Here is a 17,938-nt window from a genome sequence, read left to right on the forward strand (position 1 = left end):
GAAGACATTCCATCCTCCAGTTCTTACTTGATTGCCTCTTATTGGTGAAACATACCTGGCATCCAGGCTCTAAGAGCAAAGTAGTCTGGGAAATGTAGTTACCCCAAAAGGAGTGTGACATGAAGATTGAATGAGGTCCATCATTACAATATTTAGCTTCATTTACAGGTAACAACAACAACCACAAACTATGATGACAACAAAGAGAATAGATACCATGTATTGGGCAACTATTATGCTCCTGACACAATGTAAGCCATTTTATATACACTACTAGAGGCCCAGTGCACGAATCATGCATGGGCGGGGTCCCGTGGCCTGGCTGGCGATTGGGGCTGATCGGAGCTGTCTCACCCAGTCCCTGTTGGGGCAACCAGGGCCAGCAGGCCCTGAGGGGTGGGGAGGGAGTGGGGGTGGGGGCAGAGGGACTGCAGGAGGTTAGCCGGCCAAGGGGTTGGGGGATGGGGACCATGGGATTCTGGCTGTGGGAGCGCACTGACCACCAGGGGGCAGCTCCTGGGTTGCGCATCTGCCCCCTGGTGGTCAGTGTATGTCATAGTGACTGGTTGACCAGTTCAATCATTTGGTCATAATGGTTGCTTAGGCTTTATATATAGATAGATAGATGCCAAATCCTCATAACAATTTTATATGCATGTATTACTATTCCTGACTTAGAGATGAGAAATGCTGAGGTTTAGAAAAGCCTTGCAGGAGCTTAGAAGGCCAGGACCTTCCCTTTAAGACAGGACTTGACCCAGGGTGATCATTTCATCATTACTAAGAGCTGGACCAATTGCTGGGGAAATTTGAGCCTTGCTTCTTCACTTTGCTTTCGGTGCAGACACCTGGCTTGTGGAAAAGAGCCTTTTCTCACCTTTTGCTTTGACTATATTCTCCCATCCTTAGTACCCAGCCCCCATTATTTTTATCTATTTATTTATTTATTTATTTACTTACTTACTTACTTACTTATTTATTTATTTATTTATTTATTTAAAAGCTATCCTTTTAATTCTTATTTAATTTATTGGGGTGACATTGGTTAATAAAATTACATAGGTTTCATGTGTACAATTCTCTAATATGTTATCTATATATTGTATTGTGTTTTCACCACCCAAAGTCAAGTCTCCTTCTGTCACCATTTACCCCTCCCCCCTTTACTCTCTTCTAGATCCCCTCACCTCCTTTTCCCTCCAGTAATCAGCATACTGTTGTCTGTTTCTATGAGTTTTTGTGTTGTTTTTTTCTTGTGCTTAATCCCTTTACTTTTTTCACTCAGTCCCCCAACTCCCCTCCCCTCTGACAACTGTCAATCTGTTTTCTGTATCTATGAATCTGTGTCTATTTTATTCATTAGATTCCACATGTTAGCATAGTGAGATCACATGGTACTTGTCTTTCTCTGGCCGACTTATTTCACTTAACATAATGCTCTCCAGGTCCATCCATGCTGTCGCAAAAGTTAAGATTTCCTTCATTTTTACTGCCAAGTAGTAGTCTATTGTGTAAATGTATCACATCTTTTTTTTATCTACTCATTTACTGAAGGGCACTTGAGCTGCTTCCAAATCTTGGCTATTGTAAATAACACTGCAATGAAATAGGGGTGAAGACCCCTGTTGTATTTAGATTCTAGTGGCTTCTGTGTCATGTGTAGACTCCACTTTGACTTTAAGTTCTTGTCTTCTCTGTTCAGTCTAAGGCTTCCCTCTTCCTCCAACACCACTCTGAGAATTCAAAAAATCACCTTCTCTTTTCTAATGTGCAAGTCTTCTCCAAGGGTGGGCACCAGGGCTTATTACCTTTGTCTCCCTGGTAGACATCAGGCACTTGACAAAAGATGAAAAGGACTCATTAGTCCATAAGACATGCCTTTCTACAAACTCCCTTTTCCTAAAACTCAAGCTGTTTGTTGTCGTTTTGTTAATCCTCACTCGAGGATATTTTTCCATTGATTTTTAGAGAGAGTGGAAGGGAGAGGAAGAGACAGAGAGAAACATTGATGTGAGAAAGACACATTGATTGGTTTCCTCCTGCACGCACCCTGACCAGGGTGGGAAACTTGTGACCAAGGTATATGCCCTTGACCGGAATCAAACCCGGGGCCCTTCAGTCCTTGGGCTGATGCTCTGTCCACTAAACCAAACCAGGTAGGGCTATCTCTTTGTTTTTGTTGAAATTTTAAGCAATCTGAGATTGGGAGAGTGTCTCAAAAAATTACCAAACTTAACTCAGTTAAAATTGGGTGCATCTAATATACACAATTTAATTTATTCTTAAAACATTTTTTATCCTTAAAACTTAAACTCTATTTTCTGATATCAAAAGGTAAATTCTAATGATAACATTATTTGAGTATCAGAATGGTAGTTTTTCTTTTCAAAAGCAAATTATTAATTTTAAAAATAATTTTTAAAAATTGAGAATGTACAGTAAAACTCAAAAGGTTCAAAATTATATTTACTGAAAAGTAAGTCTTTCTCCTCCCCATTTTTCCAGATCTCTAGTTCTCTCTCTCTTTTTTAAAAATAAGTTTTTATTGATTTTTAAGAAAAAGGAAGTGGGAGATAGAAACATCGAAGAGAAACATCAATATCCATGGGCTCTGTCTCCTACAAGCACCCTGCTGGAGATAGAGCACGAAACCCAGGCATGTGCCCTGACTGGAATTAAAGCAGTGACCTTTTGGTGCCTGGTTCAATGTTCAACCACTGAGCCACACCAGACAGGCTCCAGTTCTCTTTTGACAGTCAACAACTGTTACTGGTTTCCTGTGTTTTCCTCAAGTAATTATCTCAAACTAGTAAGAAAGATCTATAAACTATTGAGAATTCCTTATTTGTGAGATAGTTTTGGCTTTGATATCCTGAACTTGGATTGGGAAGTTGTTTAAATTTGATATTTAGAATAATTAATAATTTATGTCCTGAATGACATCATCAATAATCTGTGTTCTGATGTGAAAATCCTTTGTACCCCTAGAGAACCATAAACTTGGGCAAGATGCAGGAGAGAAGGAGAGGGACGAAGAGGGGGCTAAAGTAACTGACAGTTAGTTACAAGTTCTTATAAAATGTTATTTTCCCTCATAGAAATGGTGCAATGATATTGAATTTAGTCAGAAAGGGTTTGGTGGAAATGTTCAGAGAAGACATATTCTAAAAAAAATAAATCACCTAAGGGAAAAAATGTGAATTATCTCAACATTTCTAAGTTTTTTAAAACATTTTATCCACTCTAATTGCAACTATTATCACTGAATGAAACTATTTCTGGCTTTTATGTAGATATGCCATATAAACGCATGTTGACTAACGAAGAATGAACTTGGGCAAAATCCCTAAAAGCAAGAACAGAAAAGTAGTTCATAGTATCCATCCTAAGAAAATGTTGAATGAATCCAGGCTATTGTTTAGAGAACACTGCTCATACATCCTGGCAGGCTAGGGGAAAGGAGGCCAGAGTGTTCTTATGAGCTGAGAAGAACTGTGGGAAGGTCTGGCCTTGGGGTTGTTGGGAAAGGCTTCATACCAAAGGGAAGGGCTGTCAGCAGAAGGAGGCTGGAGGTTACCAGTGGCTGCAGAGGCTGAAAATGGGATGAGAAGTAGCTAGCCAGAGAGGCTCACTTTGACTGAGGACCCCACACCATGGTATAGAAGAGAAAGAAGCACCATTGGGAATCTGCTCACCCAGAAGATGCAAACATCATATTACATCTGCCTTCAGCAAGGATGATCTTTCCTGCTCCTTATATCTCCTCCCAGCCTTCATCTCTCTAACCCTGGAGGAGTCACAGGCAATCTGGGGTAGAGTGCAGTGATTAGAAACTTTGATTCCATCTGCAATCTTAAATCCCCCTCATAATGTAGCTTAATATATCCATAGGTTCCAAGGATTAGGGCCTCTTTGTGGAAAAGGGGGTGTTATTCTGCTTATCATGTTTGATAGAATGAGATTGTTCTTTGGAGCTGAAAATAACCAAAGGACTTTTTAAAATTTGAGACAAGACAAAATACAAATCTAAACCAAAATGAGATAACACTTCACACCCATTCGAATGGCTATAAATATATATATTCGGAAGATATATATATCCCCAGAAAAATAGCAAGTTAAAGAGGATGTGAAGAAATTGGAACCTTTGTGAGACTGTAAAATGGTGCAATTGCTAAAGAAAACAGTATGATGTTTCCTAAAAAAATTAAAAATAGAACTACCATATAATATCAGATTCCCATTTCTGAGTATAGGCCAGTATTCATTATTAAGGTTTGTTAAATGAGGTCATATGAGTGGGGCCCTAATCCAATTTGACAGCAGAGGGAGACATCAGGGATGAACATGCAGAGGAAAGACCATGTGAGGATACAGCCAGAAGGCAGAGTCAGCAAGCCAGGAAGCGAGAGCTCTTACCAGAAACCAATTCTCCCAATACTTCTAGTCTCCAGAATTGTGAGAAATAAACTTATGTTGTTTAAGCCACCCAGTCTGTGGTATTTTGTTAAGACAATCCTGGCAGGCTAATAACACCGGTTTTCTGAGTCTCACTTTTTTTCAATTATTACAATGCTCTTGGGACTCATCCATGTTGTTGCATTTATCAGTAGTTTGTTGTTTTTCATTGCTGAGTAGTATTCCTTTGCATGAATGTACTATAGTTTGTTTAATGATTCACCTGTTGATGGACATTTGAGTTATTTTCAACTTTTGACCATTACAAATAAAAGCTACTACGAACATCCTGTGTAAGTCTTTGTATGGACTTATATGTTTTTCATTTTACTACCTAGGAGAGGGTTGCTGGATCAAATGATAAGCATATGTTTAATTTTATGAAAACTCCCCGACTATTTTTCAATATGACTTTACCATTTTGCATTTCCATTAGCCATGTATGAGATTTCTAGTTGCTCAGCATCCTTGCCTACTCTTGGTATTGTTAATCTTTTAAATTTTAGCTGTGGCAATAGGTATGCAATGCTATCTCACTGGGGCTTTCCTTTGTATTTTCCTGATGACTAGTGATGTTGAACATCTTTTTATGTGCTTAATTTGCCATGTGTATATCTTCTTTGAGGAAGTGTCTGTTCAAATCTTCTGTCCCCCCACTTAAAAAAAATTTGGGGTCTTCTGATTTCTGAATTATTGAGTTACAGGTTTTAATATATATATTCTGGATTCAAGTACTTCATCAGATATGTGTTTTGTAGACATTTTCTTCTGGTCTTGGCTTGGTTCTTTAAATTTTATTTTCTTAAAAGTATCTTCAAAGAACAGATGGTTTTAATTTTAATGAAGTTCATTTTATCCAAAATTTTCCTTTGCAGTTTATGTTTGTTATGTCTTATCTTAGAAATCTAACTCAAGGTCTCTTTATTAGTTTTCCGTTATTCTCATCACAAATTACCACCAATTTAGTGTCAGAAGACAACACTAATTTATTATCTAACAGTTCTATAGGTCAGAATAGATGAAGAGGAAAAGTGGGTTCTTTGGTTGGTTTCTCGGCTCTGGTTTCTCACAAGGCCCAAACCAAGGTGTTGGTTCTCTGGGTTCATATTGAGAACCTTGAGAAGAACCTACTTCCAAGTTCACTCAGATTGTTGTCAGACTCCTTTTTCTTTTTTTTCTTTTTTTATTTTTTATTGCTTAAAGTATTACAAAGGGTATTACATACGTGCCCCCCCCCCCGCCCCCCGCCCCAGAATCCTTTTTCTTGTGGTTGTAGGACCGAGGTCTCCATTTCCTTGTGGGGACTGCCCCTTGCTCCTGGAGGCCTCTCTCTGATTCTTGAATGTGGGTCCCTTACTCTTAGAGCCAATAAAAGCACATGGGATCCTTCTCATGCTTGGATACTCTAATTTTTCCCTCTGCCACAGATGGAGAAAGTTCTCTGTTTTTAAGGGGTCATAAGCTTAGATTAGGCCCACTTGGATAATCCAGAGTACTTCCCATATTTTATTTTATTTAAAAAATTTTTTTTTATTGATTTCAGAGAGGAAAGGAGAGAAAGAGATAGAAACATCAATGATGAGAGAGAATCATTGATCAGCTGCCTCTTGCACACCCCCCACAGGGGATTGAGCCCACAACCCGGGCATGTGCCCTTACTGGGAACTGAACCGGTGACCTCTTGGTTCCTGGGTTGACGCTCAACCACTGAATAACACCGGCTGGGCACTTTTCATATTTTAAAGTCTATAACCTTAATTATATCTGCAAAGTCCCTTTTGCTATATCACATAGCATATTCACAGGTTCTTGGGGTTAGAGAGTGGACATCTTTGGGAATTCTTTGCATATGATATCTAATTGTTCTAGAACACCTTGTTGAACAAGTTAGGTGTTTGATTTCTATCATGATGAGAAATTATGATTTTCATAGTTTCCGAACAAACAGAACCATGACTCATGCTTCATAATTGTTATTGCTGATTTCATGGAAAATCCTATCACTTTTGGCATTTACAAAACATCTTTTTTTCTGGGAATATTTAGGAGTGGGGCATGTGAAACTCCATTTCCGTTCTCACTTTCTACACACATCCAACATTCCAGATGGCCAAGGAATCCATAACTTAGTGGTCAATTCTATATTTATGCTACTTAAAGGCAGAGCCAGCAAATCATGGGCCAGCTATTTGGGTGCTTATAAGTTTCTGCCTCTTGTCTGGATTGTCACTGAGGCTGGACCTTGGGATAGATCAAGAATTTCCACCCTGGGAGCTGGGGGAGGGATCAGGTGAGAAGTGAGGCAGGAATGATGCCTTGCTGTGAATGTCTCTGAGAAAAACATCACCCCTCTTTTAAAAAAAGTTTCCCACAGTAAAAACTGTATCTAGGAAAATAAAGAACAGAAGGTGGCCAGTCTTAGAAATTCTACCCTCCCAGCTTTCCTTAGTCCCCAGGCGGCTCACTCCCTGAGCAGATGGTTTCCTCTGGGCTGGGAGTGGGTCACTGTTCTCTTTGAGGATCCCCCTGCCTGACCTTAGCCAGGGTCATGGATCTGGTCAGCCTGTCAGGAGCTGGTTACCTGTTCTGTAGTGGGGCCAAAGCATGAAGCATGATGGGACCTCAGCTCTACAGGCACAGAAGGGCAGGAGGGTAGGGAGGACCTGGGACAACTCAGGTCAAGGGCAAGGAACTCTCACTTGTCTCAGGCAATGGCAATGACTTAGCTTTATGAGCGGCCATTGTGTGCCAGGCACTTTGTATATGTGATTAGATGAAATGACACTTTTCCCTTCTGAGAAACTAGGATGGTTAATTTGGGGCTGGGCACCCTGCATTATCTGTCAGCGAAATAAAACTTTATATACCCTAGGGCCAAGGGCAGAATAAAGCCCAAGCCAGGCTGAGTAGTTCTCAAGAAATAACTTGTGAAATAGACCATGTTAGTTAAGTGGAAGAAACCTAGGTTGAAGGACTCAGCTAAATAGAACTATAAATCTTCCCTGGGGATCAGGAGCAGGAGTCAGAAGGAAATTAATTCTTCAGGGTAAGGTGTGCTTTGGTTTTAGATTATTTGGGGAGTGAAGTGGGAGCCCACCACTATACACCCTTTCCTCCCTCCCTTGGGTACAGTGTTCCTTCTCTCCAAACCCCCACGTCACCCCCTAAAAAGCAGAACAGTGGGAATTATTCTTTGAAGCACTCAGAGGAAAAGGGGTTGTTCTGCTAGGGACACTCCTTTCCCCTCCTGGTACTGGGTCCCTGGAAGGTGGGCGTTCCCAGTGCTTCTTTCAAGGTGTGGCTGTCACTGCTTCACTGCCACCTTGGGGCCTCTGGTCCTCAGCTCTGGGCCCCTCCTGTCTTCACTTTGTGTTTCTCCATGCAGCCACTGCAGGAAAGCATTTCGGTCTGGACTTGTCAATAGTCTGGCTCCCATGATGTTTACAACTGCCTGTAGCCTGAATATAATGGGGGTGCCTGGCAGCCAGCTCAGGGCGATTTCACATTGAAATAGAATATCAGCTCATCATCCAAAATAGCTTCAGCAGGAGCATCTCAAGGAAACGTCTCAAGTCTCTCAAGATTGGCTCCTAGCAAAGCATCTTGAAGATCCTCTCCACTCACCCATCTCTGAAGTCCTGTTGACAGCTGCTCAATAATAGTCTTTTTTTCCTCTCATATGCTCACCCTCCACCCCCCAAAACCTGGCCCACACTGCTGCTCCTTTTAGTCTTCCCTATCTCCTTACTCTCAACTCCTTTCTCTTCCCGGAAGCCTTAAATTTGTTCCCTTGTCAAAAGGTTAAGCCAGACAAAAGACCCATCTTATCTTAGTGCGGTGGATGCCAAGCTTAACAGTGCCCAGAAAGGGTCCTCTGGCAAACTTGTTAAAAACACTGCTTCCTGGGCATCCAACCTAGATTCTTATCCAGGGTTGGGAATCCCGGACTCTGCATTTAAACAAGCTCCCTGGTGATTCGGAAGTGTTGACCATTTTGTAGGGAAGCAGGATTCCACCCCAAAATATGTCTCTTTGGCATGAGGATTCTTTTAGGCTGATTATTTTTAGGAAACAAAAGGCTCTGGAAGAACTTCTCATTTCCTCCTTAACTGCCTAAAATGAATTTAGATGGAGGGCCTGTTTTAGGAAGAGAGCTAGCACCAGAAATAACTACAAAGAACGTGTGGGCTAGGTGTGGTGGGCTTGGGGTTGGGCAGGGCCTGGAGATCTAATTCCTTTCTGTGTCCCATTGTCTCTGCAGGGCAGCGCAAACATTTATTTACCAACATTTGCCGTTCCCATCTTCCTGTGCATTGCCTTCCTCCCCCAAGTCCCAGCCCCTACCCCCTTCTCCTTAGTTCAGAATGGCATATAAGCCTCAATTACATGACTGTCGGTGGGCTCCCATATTCTTATGGAGCCTCCTTATGACAAAGTTAAGTTTGTTTTTTCTCCTGTTAATGCCTCTTGTCAGTTTAATTATTAGACCCTGAAGGGCAGAGGAGAAAGTTTTCCTTCTCAACAAGTTCGATGGAAAGCAGACAGATGTGCAACCATCTCAGAGGACCCCTCTAAAAACATCATCTTGTCAGGTTTACTTGATTAGGACCAAAGACCCCTCTGGCAGTGAGGACCTGATCCTTGGCCTGCAGCATCCTGGAGAGCAGGTCATGTTCTTGCAAATGGGAGGGTCAGTGATTCAGGTCTGAGTGAGCTGTTGGCCATCTCCACGTGGCTGAGCCTACCACGTGTCCACAACCTGTTTGATGAAAAACTAGACTGCACGGCCCTCTTTCCAGCGCACATTGATTAGTGCACCTCAGTTGTTACATTATGCTAGCTGTGAGGTCCCAAGCTTGTGATACAGAAGGTACCTCTGCAGAGGGGAGGCGGGGATGCATAGGTGGAGGGGAAGAGATCAACCAAAGAACTTGTATGTATATATGCATAACCTATGGACACAGACAATAGCGGGGTGGAGGCCTGGGGTGCGGGGTTGGGATGAGCTATAAGGGGTTAAAGGGATAAAAAAGGGGTCACATGTAATACTTTCAACAATAAAGATTTAAAAATTAATTAATTTAAGAAAAAGAAGGGAACTCTGGCCTCTGTCCCAGTAAGAAAATCCTCACTTAAAGTTTTTCCAGACATAAGCACATGCCTAACCATGACAGTCCAACTGGTATTCTTAGCCAACCTAATCTGGGTTTTGGTTGGTGCTCCTGTTACTGGATGGTCAATCACAGAGTCATTGAGAGCAGGTTGCCCCCCTTAAAAGCCCTCTCTACTTCCTTCTAGCTCCCACTTTCACTATCTTTACTTCCTTTCTGTCTCTGGAGCGGGTCCACACTGCCCTCTGGTGGTGGAACAGCATTGCACAGTTGCCTGCAGAAGTCCATCATGCAGCTACCAGGGGTGGGCAAACTTTTTGACTCGAGGGCCACAATGGGTTCTTAAACTGGACCGGAGGGCCGGAACAAAAGCATGGATGGAGTGTTTGTGTGAACTAATATAAATTCAAAGTAAACATCATTACATAAAAGGGTACGGTCTTTTTTTTTTTTTTTTTTAGTTTTATTCATTTCAAAGGGGCCGGATCCGGTCCGCGGGCCGTAGTTTGCCCACGGCTGACTCAGAGCCTGACTCTGCCCGAACCTGGAAAGAACCCGAGACAGGTAGTACTCAGCCCAGAATCTGATTGCCAATGAAGTCTACCTCTCCTGAGGGCAGATGTATTTGACCAGGGGACCACACCTTCCAAGCTCCTAAAAATGTGTTTTCTAAGGTTGAATTCTAGTGTCAGCTGGAGGGAGGGATAGATTCTTACATAGAATTCCTTCAGGCATTTTTCTGCAAAGCTTTTCTTTGTTCCACTTTTGCAGCTTTAACATTGCCAAGCTTCAGGGAACCATTGTTGAGTCATTTATAATCTCTTGTCTCACATCTTGGGTGGAGGCAGTCCTGAGTTGACCTGGGCTCTCAGCAGCCCTGGCCAGTGCAGGAGGGAAGGAATAAAACCCAGCTGGATCAGGAAGAGAGAAATAGCCTGGATACAAGACTAGAAGAGATTCCTAGGGAGAGGCAACTGGCATTGTCTGCCAGGCTGTCACACTGGTTTCATTAAGAGACATTAGTGTGCAAGGAGGTGTGCATCAGAACTGGGTGGGCCTGGGCAGCAGGAGACCAAAAGAGGGTGGCCTGAGCCTACAGCTCATAGGGAGTGGGGGAAGGCCAGCTGAACTCAGCAGAATAAACCAAACCCTGCTCTTGGGGGGTGGAAATAGTTTGAAAACCAGAAAAGCAGTGCAGCAATAAAAGGGAACCAAAGAAAGAGACGGTTTCAGAGATAGGGGTCTTGGTTGTCATGGCAACCAGACTGCTAGTGGTTGAGACTTCCCACTTAAAAGAAATAAATGACTCTTTAGTGTTTTTTATTTTTATATTTTAGTGATAAAGCAACCAAGACCCATGGTGGGGGGAAGAGGGTGGGGGAAGGGGAGGGAGGGAGGGAGGGAGAGAGAGAGAGAGAGAGAGAGAGAGAGAGAGAGAGAGAGAGAGAGTTTAGCTTACCAGTGCCAGGATGAAAGGGTCACAAATGGATACAAGAGTATGTAGACCACAGCAATTCTGCCCACTGGGAACCAGTAGGGTGGGAGATCTTTTATCATAACACTCTAGGGAGAGAAAGCTTTAGTGCTCCTATTAGAAGAATTTGGAAATCCAAAGATAATCCCAAGAGAATTATTATCTCTAGGACCCACCATTCCCTTCCATAATGGCACCAGGAGTGGCAGTCTTTAAGGCCATAGTTGCCATCTTCTTATATAATAAAAGAAATTCTGTTTCATTATATGCTTTTCTTAAGTGCTCAAACTGCCTCTGCCCTTTTCTGGATCATAGGTGAAGTCAGTCCATGTCACACTTCACATTATTGTGGAAACACTTGTAAATAGGACCTAGGAGATGTCTATACATTTTCAATTTATCATCCTGTGACACTAGGCACCTCCACGGAAGCTCCAACACACTATCCCCCCAGTTCCTCACTGGGAGACTGGGAGATCCTATTGGACAGTCCTGCCTGGTTATGGGGGAGAGACAGGCTGTGGAGGTGTCACTCATTCTTTGGGTTGGTCAGCTTGGGCTGCCCTAACAAATCCACAGACTGGGTGGCTTCCACAACAGACCAAGGTGCCAGCTGATTCAGTTACTGGTGAGTGCTCTCCGGGCTTGCAGATGGCCACCTGCTTGCTGCGTCCTCACATGGCCTTTCCTCTGTGCCTGTGTGGAGAGACATCTCTGCTGCCTCTTTCTCCTCTTACAAGGGCACAAATTTGATCCGAATCAGGCCTTACCTTTTGGACCTCATTTAATCTTTTTTTCCCCTCTTTCTTTTCAAGATTTTCCAATATTGCTGGCAACATGGGAGAGCAGTAGGTCATCCATAATTGGGTAGAAAGGTAAAGATTACATGGGGAGGTAGGCAAAAGGGATAAGAACGGGTATAGTGGTTACAGGTTATAGGCAATGTGGGCTTGGAGGTTGAAAGGACAGGCAACTGACCTCATTTTACCTTTAAATGTCTCCTTATAGGCCCTCTCTCCAAATATAGTCACATTGGGGATTAGGGCTTCAAGCTATGAATTTGGGGGGACCCAACTCAGTCCATAAAAATCCTCCATTGGCACTAAATAAGAATGAAAACTCAGAAACACAGATCAGGACAACTTTGTAAGTTGCAATGACCTTTTTCTATTTTTGTGTTGAGGAAAGGAAAGTATTGTGATGAAAAGTTTATATCCTTTGAGGCTTGGTTAATAGATAGCAATTTGCATTATTAAAATGCTGAAAAAATCATCCAGTTTAAAATATTGACATAGAATTACAATCATTTTAAGTTAATATATTTAAGTCTCATACTAATGACCTAAGAGGAGGAGTGCTTTCTGGAACTTTCTTCTTCTCTTTTTAATGATAAATAGGGAGGACAGAGAATAGGTAGTCAGCATATGGATAATAGATGTTCTTGAAAGTGAGCCCAGAATAAATGGATCAGAAAGATTTAATGGAACTGAAAAAGGAACCAATTATGTATATTGAAAGGGCTCGGTGTGCCAGGCAAGATCAATGATAACAATATTACATTGAATCCTATCCTGTCAAAAATAACTAAAGACATAGCTACAGAGGTAAAGGGGAAAATCCTATACATGTCCACACACTAACAAAGAGATAGAATTCTGGCTGAATTCAGACTTGTGGGTTGTAGAACAAAATGCCCCAAGGCAGTGGAACAAAGTCTAAGTCAATTCTGAAGGTCAGAAATTGTGATAAGATATACACTGAGTGGCCAGATTATTATGACCACCCATCAGTACAATGAAGTGAATTAGTTATGCAAATAATAATAAAAAAACCGTAAGAGTATTTGCTTAAGAAGTTTTCAATATTCAGTATTTTTGGAAGTGTCAATGACGTACTGATGGGGTGGTCATAATAATCTGGCTGGTCATAATAATCTGGCCACTCAGTGTATATTGTAGTACAATACATGGTTAATGATGAAAACAATGGAGGGCGTTCTGCGTATGCAAAGAAAGCATACCACCCATGTATTCTTCTTTAAAAATTACTTAAAAATATAATTCGGTTGACTGAAAGATGGAACAAAAATGAAGTATGGAAAAGTCATGCAAGAAAAGACCAGTGGGGAAGCCTGAACTGTAAAAGCAGAAATACATCACTATTATTTTCATGACTATGGATTATGATATAACCCCAAATTTGATGTTACCAAATAAATAATTGATGTAATAAAAATAACAAAATAATGACATATAATATAATTAAATACAATTAAAATAATTAATTAGAGTAAAAAATACAAATGTTAGTGATATAATGAATAGCAAATAGACAGGAATTAGGGAGCTGACAGGTACAAGAGGGACACACACTTTAGTTTAAACATGTGGCACATTAAAGGTATTTTATTTTTGGCTCTGGCATTAAAAACAAACATTTCAATACACTTGGAAAACTTTCAGGTAAGTATTAGAAGAACTAAAAACTGTTACAATGCTTCCAGAATAGAAGATAAAAATAAATATAGGCCAAAAAAAGAGAGAGAAAGTATTCAAAATGGAAAGAATAAGTTGAGACTTAAATAAGGCCGACTATAAAATAAAACAAATGCAATGGATTACTTCTTAGAAAAATATAAAAGTGGAACTGATTTAAAAAAGCAATAGAATATCTGAATAGTTTAATCATGAAAAAAACAACAACAGAGAAAATAGTCATAGTTCCTCTCTAAAGGACTCTAGACTATATAATTTAATGACTTTAAAACACTATATGTTATTCCAGAACATATAAAGTGGTAGAAAGTCTTATGAGTTATTTTACCAAGTAAGGATAACCCTATGCCTAACTATGGCAAAATACAAAAATTTATAGACCAATCTCATTTATAAATACAAATGTGAAATCCTAAAAAAAAAAATACTATCTGCAATGGTATATTAAATATGTAACAAACAAAAATAGATTCCATACAAACTTAGAATTCAACTTAATAAATTTTTCATAGTGGTATGAGTGTACAAAAGCCCAGAATATGAAAAAAATTATAGGTTAAGAGCCCCAGGCTCTCCAATGAATAGATGGCAGGGAATAAAGTTGGCAAACTTAGAGAATAGAAAGGGACTTAAGAGTCAGAGTAGCCAAATGCAGTGTGTGGAACTTGTTTGAATCTTGATTGAAACAAATCAATTGTAAAATGATTTATAAGAAATGGGGAGAATGTGAACTATGATGGCTATTTAATGGTATTAAAGAAGTATTCAATTTTTTAAGTGTGAGGTATAATTTTTTAGTTGCAAAAAAAAAAATACTAAAAGGAGGTAGAAGGTGTGATGATGCTATGAAGGGCCTGGATTTGAGTCAAGGGGACAACTAATCACCTCCCAGACTCACTGGCAATCTAAGGATGACCAAGGTCACATCATCTGAATCCTGAAGTGGAGGTGCCTCAGTCCTTCCAGAATGGGGTCAAGGAGGAGCCTGGAGACTGTTCTCACTGGCTCCATGAAAAATAAGCACTTCTTTGAGATCCTTTTCAAATTTTGCCTCTAAATCCAGTCCTATCTGACCCAAAGCAGAAGCCTGAAAGAGAAAACAGCAAATGCACAGATATGAAGAGAGAAATAAAGAAATATAGGCAAAAATAATATGAAAGTATTCAAAATGGAAAGAATAAAATAAGACTTAAATAAGGCCATCTCTAGAAGCAATGGATTACTTCTAGAAGAGATCTTTCCCTGGGCCTCCCCTAAAATCTTCTCCCTTTAAATCCTTAGGAAGGAGGACCCAATGCGCTCTCCCTTCCAGGAGCTTGCACAACCCATGCCTATCCTTTCTGTCCCCCTCCTCTCCCCTACCCCAGGCACCTTACCAATTGCTTTCTCACTCCTTAGCTCCAAGGGCCCCTCCTTTATCTCTAGAACATGTTTCCTAAGCCCATTTCTTTCAGGATTACTTCTTCTACCTCTACGATTTACCAAATAAAGGTTCTCTTACAGTTTGGGCCTTGGCTCTGAATTCTTTCCTAGCCAGAACCCAAGTACCCAGGATGCTGAACCCAGGTTTGGTCTGACCCCACCAGTCAGACACCTGATGCTGTTCCCACTGCCTACAACCTAAGGACATTGGATTAGGACCATTCAATCACTCCAGCACTCAGACAGAATGGGTGGGGAGATGCTGCTGCTACACGGAAATGGATGAGACTCTGCCTGGTTGGTAACTTGGACCTGACAGGTGGTATGCAATGAAGAGATGATTCTGATCACTGCAAAGCTAAATATTGGTGTTACATACTGGTAGGTAAAGTAAAGGCATTTCTTGAAAGCCCACTCTTTGAAGGAAAGATGAGCCTCCTGTTCTCCAAGGCTAAGACTGTCAGGCGTGAAGGCATTCCCAGGTCCACTCTGCTACCTCCAGCTCCATGTATAGACACAATTTGTGGCTTATGAACATGCTGAATTGTGGCATGCAGGAGGGAGGGAGGCTGGGTGAAGGTGAGAATCTTCCTTAGCTACCTCCCCAAAAATGTCTGTACAAGTTAGAGTAAAAACCAGGAGATACTCAAGAAACCAAAGTTAATGATGTCTTGGGGGTGGGGGGTGGGGTAGAAGGGGTCAATTGGGAAAAAAAGGGGGGTCATATATAATACTTTCAACAATAAAGATTTAAATTGAAAAATACTCCGACTAATTGTCTCTCCCTACAAAGGAAGGTGGAAGACAATAAGAGCTGAGGACAATTTTGGATGATGTTTAAGTTCACTGGGAAATTTGGGTGTCGTAAGTCCAAGCATGTGCATCCTGGAAGTTTAATTTATTTCATCTTGTTTAATTAACTCATCTATTTCTATATTCCTGGGGCATGAAGAATAATGGAAACATAAATTTCCCTTCTTCTCAGTTTGAACAAGGAGGCTGGGGGAAATGGACTGTTTCAGTGGGAGCAGCCTGCCAATCTGGGAACTGAGGTGGATTTTTTTCAGGCACCGTTTACAAGGACCCTTCCCTGTCCTGCGTGTGGCTCTTTTTGACATTCAGCCCTGTAATCCTTGTCTTCTGAGGACAATTCTTGTAAAATTTTGTCATCCCAGGAATTAGGGGAAAGTAGAAAGGATGTGAGAAGGAAGCAGGACATGTCCTTTCTACTTCACCTTGTAAAAAGTTTTATGGTTGTGAAAGATCAGGTGTATGTCCCGTACAAACCATTCCACTGTATACACTTTCTCAGTCAGCCTTTCCTTTACCAAGTCCAACCACATGGCTTCCTTAAAGGGCTCAGCATAATCTCGGATCTAGGGACAAAGTCATCAAAGGGATGATGTCAGCACAGCCATCATGACGGGATGGATCCAACTTAAATATAAGGCAAGTCTTTATTTCTAGGGTAATGATAATACCATCTGACACCTAGATGCCAGGCTTTGTTCTGAGAACTGCCATGGTAATAACATGCCACAACAACCCTATGAGATAGGTACTATAATAACTACCATTTTACAGATGAGGAAACTGAGGGAGGTTAAGAGAGGTTAAGTAACTTATCTAAGATGTCAGAGCAAAAAAGTGGTAGAGCTGGGACTTGAACCCATAGTTTGGCTCCTGAGTTTGAGCTCTTAATCTGTAAGCTATCCTTAAGAAAGACATTGCCCTGTAGAGACAGTAAAACTAGGACCCAAGGGAGATGAAGCTAGCATAGTGGGGTGGAGTTGGTCCCACTCCAGCATCTGCAGCTAAAGGTTCTGCTCCCTGCAGACAGTAGCCTCTGCAGGACCCATATTCCGGGTTTCCAGATTGAGTTTTTCACCAGAGAGATGACTGGAGGATGAGAATCATCCAATGTGACACTTACATTACGTGGGATCTTTGCAAAAAAGGCACTTTGTGGGTGACAGTAGGCCTTCAAGAGGAGGAACTCACATTTCTGTAAAACATCAAGAGAGTTTTAAAGGGAAATACAACAGGTAGACAGCAGAGAGAGCCTGTGTCCAGATAAGCATGCATGCGCAGGCAGACACACAGGCCCTCCAACTGTATTTGTCAAAGTGTCCTGAAGTGGGTTCAATTCTGTTCAGACTCCATTTTGGGGCACTGAATTATGGTCCTCTGAAGCCAGACACCCTTAGGTGCCCGTCCCCTGAGCCTGTGACTGTTGACTTCTCCCATGTGAGCAGAAAGGAGAGATCTTGGGGTTTGAATCTGACTCACCAGCTGCTCCTCAGGCCCCATCTGCCTCGTCAGGACCTCAGATCCCCTGAGATACTGCTGACTTCCTGAAGACTCCTTCATCCTGCAGAAGGTGCAACTCCATGGGCTCCTGGGAGGTTCGGCATAGGTGAGCAAGGCAAGACCTCAGAAACAGCCACCATTCCTATGGCTGCCACTGTTCCTCCTTGCAGTGGCTGGTGGGCACAGCCAAAGCTTGAAGGGGACACTTCCCAGTCTCCAAGACCCCTAGGTGGGGTGTGACCTGATGACCCTCTTCCCATTGAGGGTAGCAACTGGGGGTCAATGGATGGAAGGTGGTATCAGGGTGAGTGGTGGGCTCTCCTTTCCCTGTCTGAGCTGCTGGAGCACAAGGAGCCCTGAGTGTCGGAGGCTGGGCCTTAACCCCTGGGGGCCTTGGGCCCCATTAGCCCGCTGAGAATGTAGCAAAATGAGGGAACCAGGCCATATTTCCTGCCTTTTCTGAATAAGCACGGAGCACAGACCACTGACCACATCTCCACCCCCTTGGACAGGAGTCTGTGCTGCAAACCTAGGAGAGGACATCTCCCTGGGTTAGTGGCAGCCTAGCCTCACAGACACAGGCTGTCACTGACACCAGAGGGGACAGAGGATGTGCCCCATCAGGTTGTTCTGAGTATACCTGTGCCCACCATGCTTATGGGGCCTGC

General features: G+C 42.0%; 1 protein-coding gene across 1 annotated transcript in view; it reads right to left on the reverse strand.

Moving 5' to 3' along the window:
* Window positions 1-13,419: 13,419 nt before the first annotated feature.
* SP110 (SP110 nuclear body protein) overlaps window positions 13,420-17,938 on the reverse strand; it is a 33,259-nt gene continuing 28,740 nt past the window's right edge. The window contains exons 17-20 of the mRNA XM_081096227.1: window positions 17,250-17,358; window positions 16,894-16,965; window positions 16,196-16,336; window positions 13,420-14,625 (exon numbers count right to left, since the gene is read on the reverse strand). Coding sequence (XP_080952353.1) covers window positions 14,512-14,625; window positions 16,196-16,336; window positions 16,894-16,965; window positions 17,250-17,358 — 436 coding nt within the window. The 3' untranslated portion in view covers window positions 13,420-14,511. The remainder of the gene's footprint in view (window positions 14,626-16,195; window positions 16,337-16,893; window positions 16,966-17,249; window positions 17,359-17,938) is intronic.

This window comes from Myotis nattereri, assembly GCF_964212035.1.
Source record: "Myotis nattereri genome assembly, chromosome: 7".
NCBI lineage: Eukaryota > Metazoa > Chordata > Mammalia > Chiroptera > Vespertilionidae > Myotis > Myotis nattereri.